Here is a 14087-nt window from a genome sequence, read left to right on the forward strand (position 1 = left end):
GGGGGGGGGGGGGGAGGGGGCATTTTATCATGGCATTCGAAGTTGCAGAAGTGTGTTGCACTATCTACAACTGAAGTTGAGCATATTGTGGTCACTAAAGTTAGCAAGGAGATGATATGGCTCAAGCGATATCTTCAAGAGCTTGGTTTGCATCAGATGGAGTATTTTCTTCAATTTTGACGGCCAAAGTGCAAGACTTGAGCAAGAACTCCATGTATCATACAAGAACAAAACACATCGACGTCAGATATCATTTGATCCGTGAGGAAGTGGAGACTGAATCATTTCACGTCAAAAAGATCCATACAAGTGAAAATCGTGCAAAAATGCTGACCAAGACGATATCGAAAAACAAATTGAAGTTATACAAAGAACTTGTGGTATGAGCTCTCTCTAAAGAAGATGAAAATATCTCCTTCCAGTGAATGATACTGGAGGGGGAGATTTGTGGGGTTCCCGTCCCCATATTTTTTAATATCTTAATTTGATACAACTAAAAATCTTACCAAGATAACTACATAGTTGTAAAGTTTGAAACTTTGATATTTTTACGATGTCTTGGTGACATCGTTAGTTGTAAACTTCTTCGATAAAAGGAGCTCATTAGCTCATTTGTAGAATACACCAAAATTTAGAGAAGCAGTTGAGAGTAATTCACAAACTACTTCTTAGTTTGTGAGAAAATAGTGTGGAAGTAATATAATTGTGAGTTGTAAGAAATAAAAGAGTGTTGAGTAGTAGTCTTTTGACACTACCAAGTTTTTCATCAACATTATTATATTACTTATTTGGGTATCATATTTACCCCATTTTAGTATTTGGTGTCGTTGTTACTCTCTTCCGTTGCTATTTAGTTTGGACATTATCCTTGATATGATTATCATTTTTTTCCAACAACATGGTATCAATTTACCAATCAGTCTTCGATATCTACCAGGATCTTCAAATGGCTCCCTTTGTCCAAGAATGAGTTTGATGTTTGGATCCATAGGAGTGTAAATAGGTTTGCAATTTAACATGCATGTCTCCTCTAATATGTCCAAAGTGTATTTTCTCTGTGACATAGCAATACGTGACTTGGATTGTGCTACCTCAATTCCTTAAAAATGTATTTTCTCTGTGACATAGCATTACTTGACTTGGATTGTGCTACCTCAATTCCTTAAAAATACTTTAAATTCCCCAAATCTTTGGTTTGAAAGTGACTGAAGTGCCTCTTTTGTTGAGATATTCCTTCTTGATAATTTTCCGTTATGACAATGTCGTCAACATAAACGACCAAATACATGTTCTTTTTTGGGCCATTATGTCAATAGAAAACAGAGTGATATACTTTACTTCGAGACATCCCAAATTGTTGGACAACAGAGCTAAATCTGCCAAACCATGCTCTCAGAGATTGCTTGAGGCCAGATAGAGAACGTTTGAGATGGCATAACCAATTCGACTCCCCCTGAGCAAAAAATCTAGGAGGTTCCTCCATATAAAATTCCTTAGCAAAATCACCATGCAAAAAGACATTCTTAATATCTAGTTGATGAAGAGGTCAATAATGCATTGCTGCCAAGGAAATAAACAGTCGGACAGATGCAATTTTGGCAATTGGAGAGATTGTGTCACCATAGTCAAGACCATAAATCTGTGTGTACCCTTTTACAACAAAGCGAGCTTTCAACTGATCAATTGTTCCATTCGAACCCACCTTTACGGTATAAATCCATCGACTTCCAACAGTAGATTTCCCCTTCGGTAACTGGACCAATTCCCAAGTGTTATTTGTGTGTAAAGCATTATTCTCTTCGTTCATAGCATCTCTCCACCCTGGATGTTCCAATGCTTCACTAACAATCTTTGGTATAGGTACAGTAGATAGGGTAGATACAAAAGTATAATAGAATGGGGACAACCGATGATAACTTAAGCATTTATCTCTCGGTTGTTGATTTCGAGTAGTACGTATACCTTTACGTATGGCAATTGGTGGGTAGTTGCATCTGATGAAGGCATGACTGGAGCAGGTGAGAAAAGAGCAAAAAATGAGTCATCAGGAGCTACTACTGTATCTGTACTAAGAGTAGTATTATTATTGTTATCACTAAGCGGACAAGCACGTCGGGTGTATACTTGAAGAGGAGAATGAGTGGTTTGAGGGTTGTTTGGAAGATTGACTTGTGGTAGAGGAAGCATAGGTATGGGCAGAATTTGAGGAATTAAATTTTTGCTTTGTAGTGTTTGGTGTAAAATAGGGGGATGTTTCAAAAGCTGTTACATCTGCACTGAAATAATATATATTTGTTTTTGGATCATAATACTTGTAACCTTTTTGGTGACGAGAGTATCCTAGAAATACACACTTAATTGGTTTTAGTTGGAGTTTGTCATTTCTAGTACTTAGATCATGGACAAAGCAAGTACATCCAAACACTCTCAAAGGTAGACGATTGGGATTTTGACCTGGAGTTTGATGGTGCAACGCATTGGAGGGCATTCTATTTATCAAATAGCACGCAGTGAGAACGGCATCCCACAAAAACGAAGAGGAACATGATGGTGTATAAGTAAAGTACTAGCAGTTTCAATGAGATTACTATTTTTACATTCGGCGACCCCATTTTGTTGAGGATTATATGCACATGAAATATGGTGATTGATTCCCTGAGACGACATGAAACTGCCAAAAGGAGATGATAAGTACTTCTTGGCATTATCACTACGTAATACCTTTATTGAAACACCAAATCGATTTCTTATCTCAACACAAAAATTTTGAAAAACAGAGAATACTTCAGAACGATTTTTTCATTAAAAAAAACCCATGTGCGACGGGAAAAATCATCAATAAAGGTAATGAAATATGAAATCCTAAACTTGAAACAACACGACTAGGGCCCCATACATCTGAATGAACAATATCAACATATATGCAGCCCTGTTATTGTCTCTTTTTGGAAACGAAGTGCGACTATGTTTCCAAAGTTGACAAGACTCACATTCAAAAGAAGACAAACTGGAAAGACTCGGAACTAATTTTTGAAGCTTTGCGAGACTCGGGTGACCATGACAATTGTGGAGAAGGTCTGTTAAGGTAGTGGAAGTGAAGGCAACTAGTGGTGGTGATTTTGACATGTAATACAGTCCTTGTTCCAATCATCTTCCCCGTTTTCTGGTCCTATACAACAACAGAGTCGGCCAAAAAAGTGACACCGCAATTGAGGTGTTTCGTTAATTTTCTAAGAGAAATCAAATTAAATGGACATTCAGGAGAAAATAAAACTGATTTTAAGGTAATAGAGGAAAGAAGCTGCATGTCCCCTATTTCGTTTACTGCAGTTCTTGATCCATTAGCAAGGATAACTGCAGATAGGGTTGTGGAATGAATGAATTTGAAAAAAGATTTTGATTACTGGAGATATGGTAGATGCACCATAATCTAATATCCATGACAAGTGGGTGAAGAGCTGGTTAGACAAGTAAAGGAATTACCATTTTGTGAGGTTCCAAATAAAGGTGATTGTCGTGTAGCTGCTTGATACTGCAAATAGTCACTGTAATCTGCTACAGACAAAGTAATGGAATTGACCAGCTGACTATCTGTGTCTTTATGGGTTTGAACCATGTGAGTTGTACTCCGATTGTTAGTACGCGGTGGTGGACCATGCAATTTCCAACAAGATTGTCGAGAATGGCCTGAATGTTGCAATAGTTGCAATAGGGTCTAGAGTTCCTACTGTTCCCCCTTTAATGGACATTTAGTTCCTGTGGATTTTCATTTTTCACAGCTGATACAGATGTCTCAACGTTATTGATCTCAATTGCTTCTGAACCAATGCGCAATAATCGAGCTGAAACATCGATTATGGAAGGAACTGAGGAACTTGCCAAGATTTGAGCTTTTACCGGTGTCTGATCAGATCTAAGTCCTTTTCTTACTAAAACCATAAAGATATTATCTCTTTGTTGCTCCTGTGTGGTGACACTTTCAGAGAGTGGCATGAGAGGATCGAATTGATCTTTCAAGGTATATATCTGTCCTAAATAACTTGTCATATCTTGATTATGCTGCTGAAGTTGGACTATGTGAGAAATATTTGAGAAAAATATTATTGAATTGTATATCTAAATTGTTACATTGAGACCCTATTTATAGACACTACATTAGAATCCTTTTCCAACTAGGAATCCTATTCTTATTCCTATTCCTATTTCTATTCCTATTTTAAGTAGGAAATACTTATTTCTATTCTAACACTCCCCCTCAAGCTGGTGCATACAAATCATATGTACCTAGCTTGTTACAAATGTAATTAATACGAGGACCTATGAGGGACTTGGTAAAGATATAAGCTGATCATTTGACTTCACGAATTTCATAACAATATCTCCTGAGAGTATATTTTCTCAGACAAAATGATAGTCATTCTCAATGTGCTTAGTCCTTTCATGAAACGCTGGATTTGATGTGATATGAAGAGCCACTTGATTATCACATATAAGTTTCATCTTATCAATTTTGCCAAATTTAGTTCTCCCAGCAACTGTTTGATCCAAACTAGCTCACAAGTTGTTGTCGCCATTGCTCGATATTCTGATTCCGCACTAGATCAAGCAAAACCATATTTTGTTTCGTACTCTTCCACGACACCAAATTACCTCTTAGTAAAACACAATATCCGGATATCTAACATCATGGCCTTGATTTTCAAAGAGTAGTCCTTTACTGGAAGCTGACTTTATATATCGCAGAATACGAACCACTGCTTCCCAATGACTTTGACAAGGGGAAGTCATAAACTGACTTACAACACTCACAGGAAAAGAGATGTCAGGTCTAGTCACTGTGAGATAATTCAACTTTTCAACGAGTTGTCTATACCTTTTAGGATTACTAAGTGGCTCCCCCTGTCCTAGATGGAGTTTAACATTGGGATCCATAGGAGTGTCAATGGGTCTACATCCAATCATCCCTGTCTCCTCAAGAATGTCTAAGGCATACTTCATCTTGAACATTACCGGTGATAACAATATCATCAACGTAAGCAACCAAATGGATACATCGACTTTGTGCAGAATGGTGATAAAACACCGAGTGATCAGCTCCACTATGAGTCATGCCAAATTGCTGAATTACTGTGCTGAACTTCTCAAACCAAGCTCGAGGAGATTGTTTCAGACCATAAAGTGACCTATGCAATCGAAAATACAAGGCTACTAGACTCCCCCTGAGCAACAAAACCAAGTGGTTGCTCCACATAGACTTCTTTCTCAAGATCACCATGCAGAAAAGCATTCTTAATGTCCAACTGATGAAGAGGCCAATGACGAACGACAACCATAGATACATAAAGGCGGACAGATGCTATTTTAGCCACAGGAGAGAAAGTGTCACTATAATCTAGCCCAAATATTTAAGTATACGCTTTGGCAACAAGGCGAGCCTTAAGTCGATCAACCTGACCGTCTGGGCCAATTTTGACTGCGTAAACCCAACGACAACCAACCGTAGATTTACCTACAGGAAGGGAGACAAGCTCCCAAGTACCACTTTTATGCAAAACAGACATCTAATAAACCATAGCCTGTCTCCATCCAGAATGAGAAAGTGTTTCACCATAGTTTTAGGGATGGAAATAGAGGACAAAGACGACACAAAGGCATAATAGGGTGATGATAGACGATGATAACTTAAGAAAGTACAATGTGGGTTAGCATTTCAAGTGGATCGTATACCTTTATGAATTGCAAGTGGTTGGCTAGGAGGAGGCAAGTCCGCAGTAGGAGCAGGGTCTGGCGCATGACATGAATCATATGGGACTAGTGTTGGCCGTGGACGATGATGATAAGTTACTAGCGGTGGCACTACAACTGGATATGTAGAAGCAACCGTAGATTCTTCAAAGGTTGGCACAGGTAAAACTTGAGGTATGGGTAAGACCATAGATACATCAGGTTGATCAGAAGATATATAATAAGGTTGAGACTCAAAAAATGTAACATCAATGGGCATAAGGTATCGATGAAGATCATTGAATAACAACGATACCCTTTCTGAACTCCAGATTAACCAAGATAGACACATCTGAGGGCACGAGGAGCTAATTTATCTTTCCCTGGGGCTAAATTATGAACAAAGAATGTACTCCCAAAGACACCAGGGGGATAGAATAGAGATGTGACTGAGGAAACAATATGGAATGTGGAAACTGATTCTAAACAGAAGAAGAGGGCATTATGTTAATTAAATAACAAGAGGAAAGGACTGCATTGCCCCAAAAACGCAGCAAAACATAGGATTCAATGAGGAGAGTGCAAGCAGTCTCTATGAGATGCCTATTCTTTCTTTCTGCAACACCATTTTGCTGGGGAGTGTATGGACAAGATGTTTGGTGAATAATTCTGTGGAGGCCTTGTAATTCATGTCCTATTCCAATCGTCAGTCCCGTACTGCTGTCCTGCATGAGAAAAAGATCATCAAAAAAAGTTATGCTACAATGTAGGGCTTTCGTCAAACAACTAACCGATGCTAGATTAAAAGGAGATTCAAGGACATAAAGAACAGAGTCTAGGGTGACAGAAGATATACGGGTTTGGCTTTTCCAACCCCTTTTGGTTTTGTTTGAATCCCATTGGCTAAAGAAATAGCTGGAAGAGATTGTGAATAAACAATATCAGATTAAAGTGATTTATTACCAGAGATATGATCAGAAGTCCCTGAGTCTATGACCCATGATCCAAGAGTGCTAGACTGTGACGCACAAGTAAAAGAATTACCCGCAACACAAACATCAGGTTGTGCAACTGAAACTACTTATGGAGATGTTAGTTATTTGCGTGATACCAAAGGAACTCTCTATATACCTCTAGAATAAGAGGATCATAACTGGGTGGTGGACCATGCAAAATATAACATATGTCACGAGTGTGTCCAGGTTTATGACAATGACTACACTTGGATCGAGGTTTTCCAAAACGTTGTTTACTTGCGCGGTTTCGAAGGAGCTTGTTATATTCCTTTAACACAATAGAATCATAACTAGGTGGTGGATCATGCAAAAAATAACATATGTCACGAGTGTGTCCAGGTTTATAACAATGACTACATCTGGATCGAGGTTTTCCAAAACGTTCTCTCCCTCGTCTATTCTCCATAGACTGACATGTATGCTGGAAATTGTCGGAAGCTGCTACCACCAGTATAAAAATATTGGAAGCTACTGGAATCTGCCCACAGCGGCCTGAAAATTCTGATTTTGCTGGAATCTTGCTGGAAACTGCCTAAAAATCACTGAAACCCTAATTTCGGTGATCGGATCTAGAGAAAACTGGTCGGGTTCTGGTCGGAAATACTGGGCGACCCCAACGGAAGAAAATTGCTTGAAAAAAAGTGGCCAAAACAGCACTCACGCGCCGGCGCGTAAACAGATCTCGCCGAAAAATTTCCACCTCCGATCGACGCGTGGAGGGGTGTTTTTCGGTGGGTCTGGTTGGGGTTTAGCTACACGAGCTTCCCGAGCCTCGTGACGGTGTTGTCTTTTGCACAACACCTTCAAAACGAAAGATGACACAAATCAATCCACCGTCGTCACCAGAATTTGACACCGGTGACTTGAAGTTCTCACCAATGCTCTGATACCATGTGAGAAATATATGGGAAAAAAATATTATTGAATTGTGTATCTAAATTGTTAAATTGAGACCCTATTTATAGACACTACATTAGAATTCTTTTCCAACTAGGAATTCTATTCTTATTCCTATTCCTATTCTTATTCCTATTTTTAAGTAGGATATACTTATTTCTATTATAACCGACAATGTCTGAGAAAACGTTGTATATACGTTGTATATCATTCGTATACAAAGTCTTAGCTTTCGTCCAAACTTTATAGCAAGCTTTACAAGATTAAAATAGGTTGAGTAATTTAGGATCCAAAGAGTTCCATTAAAGATTGCATAATTGAGCATCAATTCGAGTCCACTTAGTCCTTTCACTAGCAACAATATCACTAGTATTTTTAACTAAATGATCTTCATATCCTTGTCCCATAAACCATATCTCAACAGATGGTGACCACGGTGTGTAATTATTACTAGGATAAACTACAGAATATAGCAAACGTCAATTTATATTTAATGTATATAGCTACAGTTTATTTTTTTAAGCTATATGGATATACTTACATATTAATTAGCAAACTTAATTAACCATGAATTATCATTTTTTTTAAAAAAAAAAATTATATGTATTTAAATAATTTTTACGACTAAATAGGAAAGATATCAGTATACACCTAATCAATGCATTATGCATGTTTTATGGGGCTATGTTCCCCAACTTACCTTTCAATATACATGTATTAACGTCCTTTTTTATTATTTTTCCTCCAATTTCCTTCTAATTCAAGATTCTTTGCATGAGTATATGAAATCTTCGTTGGGTCTTTTCAAATTGTATTATTTTTCTCGTTTATATGAAGTTCATATTTGTGTACATATATATGTTTCTCGATTTTGTAAGGTTTTCACCGACATTCAAATTTATAATTTAATTATGTTAAAATTATTTTTGATATAAATGACATAATACATGAATACATTTCATTCTCTGGGTACACATATACTTGTATTTGAATATTGAACACAATTGATTACATATACATTTGAATACTTGTTATTTTCATGGATTGTCCAATTAGAAATACAAGTGCATTTGGATACATTAATACACTACATAAATTTGAATGTTTACGTATACAACATATCTATTTATTTTCATAGAATGAAATACATATACATTTGGATAATCATATTGTAGTATAGTTCATTGTCATTTTTTCTAGATTGTCCAATTGTATTGATTTATCAACACGATTGTATTGAGCAATCTTAGAGATACAATTATGCTTATCGTGTATTTGAAACCAAAACAAACAAGATTCATCACAATTACATAAATCAATTTAACTAAAGAAATGTAAGTGAAATACCTTTACGTCTGAACAAGAACAATAACGACATTGTATATGACGTATCCATTTTTTAAAAAAAGTAATTGGAATCCGAAAGTACACACATTGACTATGTAATTATTAGTTATTAATGTAATAATGGAAAGTTGAGAATTTCAGCACATAATTAAAGGGATTGAGTTACCTTATTTAATTCACTATAATTCTAATTGTATCAATGTGTAATTAAAAAAAAAATACAGCTAGATAACTATATGAAGTGTAGTCATTTTTAGTAAATAACATACTTATAGCTATTGAAGTTCAATAACCCTACAAATATAGCCATTCTAAAAAAACATTTTAAAAAAATAATTAAAAAAATAAAAAAAAAATCAACATTATTTTGGGTTAGGGGGGCGTGGTGGTGGGGCTAGTAGGGGGAGGGGGTTGGTAGGGGGTTGGAGTGATAAAAAACTTTTTTTAAGAAAATAATATACTTATAAAAACGAAAAATAAACTTTTTTTAATTTTTTTTTTGAGATAGGGGGGCTATAGGGGGTTGGGGTGATAAATAATACTTTCAAAAGATTTTGTTTTTAATGTTCTTAACAAAATCCCTACTATTATATAGGTATTCATAGTTACCAATATAATCCATTGAGTAACTCATTTTTACCCATTTAAAATATGAATCAAATCGAGTACTTTATCCATTTTTGTTTAACTCGGTTTCCATCTACTCATATTCGACTCGACTGCTTGTTTGCCACTTCTACTCATAAGTAATGAAATCTTTTTCTGTTTTTCAGTTTGTCTGAGAGTATGGTATGAGACTTGGCTCAAATTCATCTTTCAAATAATATGTACTTAATCTGCAAACTGTATCATACTAATTTCTTGCTAAATTCATCCTTGAAATCATCAAGATTAAAGAAAAATGTAGTAATCATATTAAAGTGGTTCAATATGGATTAAAAATCAAGTAAATCAACGAGAACTGAAATTTATATTGAATTTGCATAATCAAAGTAAAAGCTTAAACTTGAATCATTAAATTCTGTAATGCCTTCTGAAAAATAAAACTTTTTCATGAGGGTAGAACGATACCCTTGTTGAATAGACACAAGGACTTTCGACTGTTAGTTTGAATTGATAAGGTTAAGAGTGGAACCCTATGTCTCCTTTTACTTGAGCGAGATTTATTCTGACTGTGAGAGTTATAACGTTGAAGATGTCGACTTTTCTGATTTATTCTCTCCTAGGAGAAGATAAAATATCGTAGTTTAGGTGTAAATGGTAAGGAATGGATGGAATTGCCCTAGTGGAAACGTTTCAAAAAATTTTAAAAGCAGTGACCCATGAATCACTCCACGACTCATGGACTGATTCCACAGATCATGGTTTGGATCGTGATTTCCCAGAGGATTTATCCACTTCAAGGATCGTGGATTGCCTTCCATTGTGGTGTCGTGGTTCTGCGGAAAATTTGTCAACTTTCTGTCCAGGTTCCATGTGCCACTTTCCGACTCATAATCCCATTCCGCGAGTCGTATTGTGTATCTTGGGAACCTGGGAATTGAACTAAATTGGTGGCTAGTTCCACGGATCGTGGACCTGGTTCACTACTCATGAACCAATCTGTGGAACCTGGGACTGCGAAACATCAGACTGGTTTATCTGTGGTAAGTGCTAAATATTCATAGGCTCAAGTTCGAGGTGTTACATATGCTAGGTGCTGATGAATGAGTTTGTAATCCATGTTCTTTTTCATAAACAAATTCACAGACTCTGGCAATTTGTACATATGTGAGTCACTGAGTAGGTTTATGTAGATTTCCATGATAATTTGTGAGGTGAAACTCTAGTGTGTTACAATCTTCTCCCTGGAAAATCAAGCTGTGGCACACAATCACATATGCGATAAAGTCCTCTACAAAATTTTATCTGGGGTTATCCTGCATCTGCATCTGGTAGCACGAGGTATTGGAATAATAGAAATCCTTAATCTGGTTTGGGGGGTATTGATCTATATTGGGTATAAGAGTGATACTATAATCCAGGAGTCAATAAGCCTCAGAATTAGTCCCCTTTCAGATATTTTTCTTCCTTCTCTTCTTTCAATTCCTTCTCCCTTCATTCCCATTCTATAGCTATTATGAAAATAGACATACATGGGTCCTTATCTTGCTTGCCCTTGATATAATTTGAGACTACCAAATCTTGCACCAGACCTAGTGAACCCTTATTTATACTCAAATGTATGCTGAAGTTATTGTTGCATGATAACGGATTATCCCCAAAATGTATTACTGGTATGCATGTCTTTTTATCATTAATTATCTTTTTATTTTCATTAGGTACTGTACGATTTAATCTTGATCCTTTTAACGAACACAATGATGCTGACTTATGGGAATCATTAGAGCGGGCACACTTGAAGGATGTCATAAGAAGGAATACCTTCGGTCTAGATGCTGAGGTGAGCTTATTTCCTTTCAATCTGCTTCAAGTTGAATTCATTACTATTTAAATGATCAGTTGGTGTGGAAAATTGCTGTTTTCGAGAACTAGCCCAGACCCATAAAAGATAAAAACTCAAAAGTTTTAGATGAAATTCTTATTTAGGTACCGAATAAGCCCTAGTTAGGTAGAGCCATATGTCTTACATGACGAAAGTCCTTATAATACTTACACCGGCATAGAGATCTGCAAGAGGCTGAAAAGCCGTAGTCCACTAGCACTAGCAGGCTAGCAAATAACTCAGTGTCTTCTTTTCAATTTTTTGCTGCCCTTTTTTTTTTTAATTCTATTAGGTTAAAGGAAGCTAGGGTGGGCATGATGTGGGAGGTTAACACAGTGTTGTCAAAGGTGCAGTTAAGCCCTAAAGTGAGGCTCAAAATATGTTGAGTGCTTCGCTTTGCTTAATGTGTAGCTTATGTTGTCATCAAGGTTCTAATACATACTTTTCCTTGCCACTAAACCTCTTACGAAGTGGTGACACTAAACAATTGGCATTTCACTTTACTGTATTTTTTTTAAATTTCTTTGTATATATTTGTCATTCTTGCTTAATTATTAGTCTTAGACGAAATATATTTACTTCATTTTTTTCGCCCTTTGTGCCTTTTTCCATTACACCCCACACTTTATTTGCATTTAGTGCTTAAAGCCCCAACGACCCTTAGAGTTATTTTTGCGCAATTTGCTTTTGATAACACTGGGTAACCTATAAGAGGACTGGGGACTCTGAATTGTGGAACAACGATCATTCTATTCTTAGCAAGATATTCACACAGAAATGTGATTTAGGGTGATTAAAACATCTTCAACCATTTAGAGCCACAGGAAGTCATGGTGATTGGTGAATTATGTTCAAGATTAAGAATATTTTTCCCAGTTCCGTACCACCGATGAATTTTGATCATCGTAAAGTACCATAATTGAACGTTAGGTAGTTACTTACAGTAACATAAACTGGATTTTATGCATTTGAGAAGAGTGAAATAAATGCTTTTTGAGATGCACACAAATATATATTGTGGTATAATTATCATGTTTGTATTTATTTCGGTATGTGGTTTGTGAATGTATATTGTTCTAATATAATATTCTTTGGAATGCGTAATGTTGGAGAAACTTTTGTCCTGAGATGGGTTGTTAGTGAAGAAACATGAGGATTCAATTAGTCGACCACAACTTGGTTTGGATTGTGGAATTCTTGTTTGTGTTGTTGATAAAGCTTTATGTAATTCTCTGCAAATCAAATGACAGTTATAAAAAACAAGTGTATGATATATGTCTTACACATGTTACGGTAGAAGAAAATATTAGGATAACTAGTCAAGTTTGGTAGAAAAACAACATTTTTTGAGAATAACACTTTTTCCCTCAGAAGCATCCCAAAACTTTTTGACACATTCCATGGAAAAAGTGTCCAAAGATGTTGCTTTGGTCATAATGTTGTTTTGGGCTTAATCAAGGTTTCAGAAGGTGGCGAGAACTTCAGTGTTGGACAGAGACAACTTTTAAGTCTGGCTCGAGCAATACTGCGAAGGTCAAAGATCCTTGTTCTTGATGAAGCCACAGCAGCTGTTGATGTTAGAACTGATGCACTTATTCAGAGAACCATAAGAGAAGAATTCAAAACATGTACAATGCTCATTATTGCTCACCGTCTAGACACCGTAATTCACACCAATTGTATCCTAGTGCTTGATGCTGGGAAGGTATGTTCTTGTGAATTTCGTTCTTCAACTGTTCTTTCATTCCCTGCTTTACTTTAATTTCCTTCTTTCTAACATTTTCTTCTTGCTTATATTAGGTTGTTGAGTATGATACTCCACAGAACCTCTTTCTTAACGAAAGAAGTGTTTTCTCTAATATCGTTCAGAGCACAGGGGCTGCAAATGCCCAGTATTTACGTAACTTAGTATTTAACGAAGAAAGAGATGAACATGTTCATGGAAGAAGAACTCATGCATATAAATGGGATGAGTAGATGAAGGTATCTTCTCAGTGGAATGACAAAGGAGGCAATTGTATATCTGACAAATGTTTTGGAGGGGAACTCATTATTGAAGAGATAAACTTAGTTGCTCTAAGGTTCCTAGAGAAAAATGGTGGTCAATTTTCCTTTATGTTATTGAAGATACAATTTTTGTTTTGCTTCTACACTTCTCATTTCCCTCTTTCACCATATTACTCCTAACTTGGATGGTTCCTCATATTTTGCAAAAACATAACTTCTAGCCAATACTATATCTACATTGCATACTCTTTTTCTACAAAATTCGTTGAGTTAGAAACCATGCTGTGACATGATTAATGAGCTATAGACTTTTATTTCCACTAAAATTTTGATACTTGGAACATGAAAAGAAAATTCAAGGTTGCAGTTACTGCTAGTCATATTGAGAAGGCATAATACATATATTGGACCCTAAACTTAGTTTCAAATTTTAATTTTGACCTTCAACTTTCATAATGCACAAACAGGCATTTTAACAATTCTACTTTTAAATATATAAACACATGAGTCCTACATGACACAATATACGTAGGACACCACGTAGGACAAAAAATGACATGTAGGATGACATGTGTGTCTATTTGTTCAACTTTATATAAGTTTAAGTGTCT

General features: G+C 36.2%; 1 protein-coding gene across 1 annotated transcript in view; it reads left to right on the forward strand.

The window, feature by feature from the left end:
- The window catches only part of LOC107007056 (ABC transporter C family member 12-like), a 74860-nt gene extending 61128 nt beyond the window's left edge, over positions 1–13732 (forward strand). The window contains exons 24-26 of the mRNA XM_015205524.2: positions 11306–11427; positions 12929–13174; positions 13270–13732. Of these exons, the coding sequence (XP_015061010.1) occupies positions 11306–11427; positions 12929–13174; positions 13270–13446 (545 nt within the window). The 3' untranslated portion in view covers positions 13447–13732. The remainder of the gene's footprint in view (positions 1–11305; positions 11428–12928; positions 13175–13269) is intronic.
- Positions 13733–14087: the final 355 nt, after the last annotated feature.

Source organism: Solanum pennellii, chromosome 12, assembly GCF_001406875.1.
Source record: "Solanum pennellii chromosome 12, SPENNV200".
In the NCBI taxonomy this organism is placed as follows: domain Eukaryota; kingdom Viridiplantae; phylum Streptophyta; class Magnoliopsida; order Solanales; family Solanaceae; genus Solanum; species Solanum pennellii.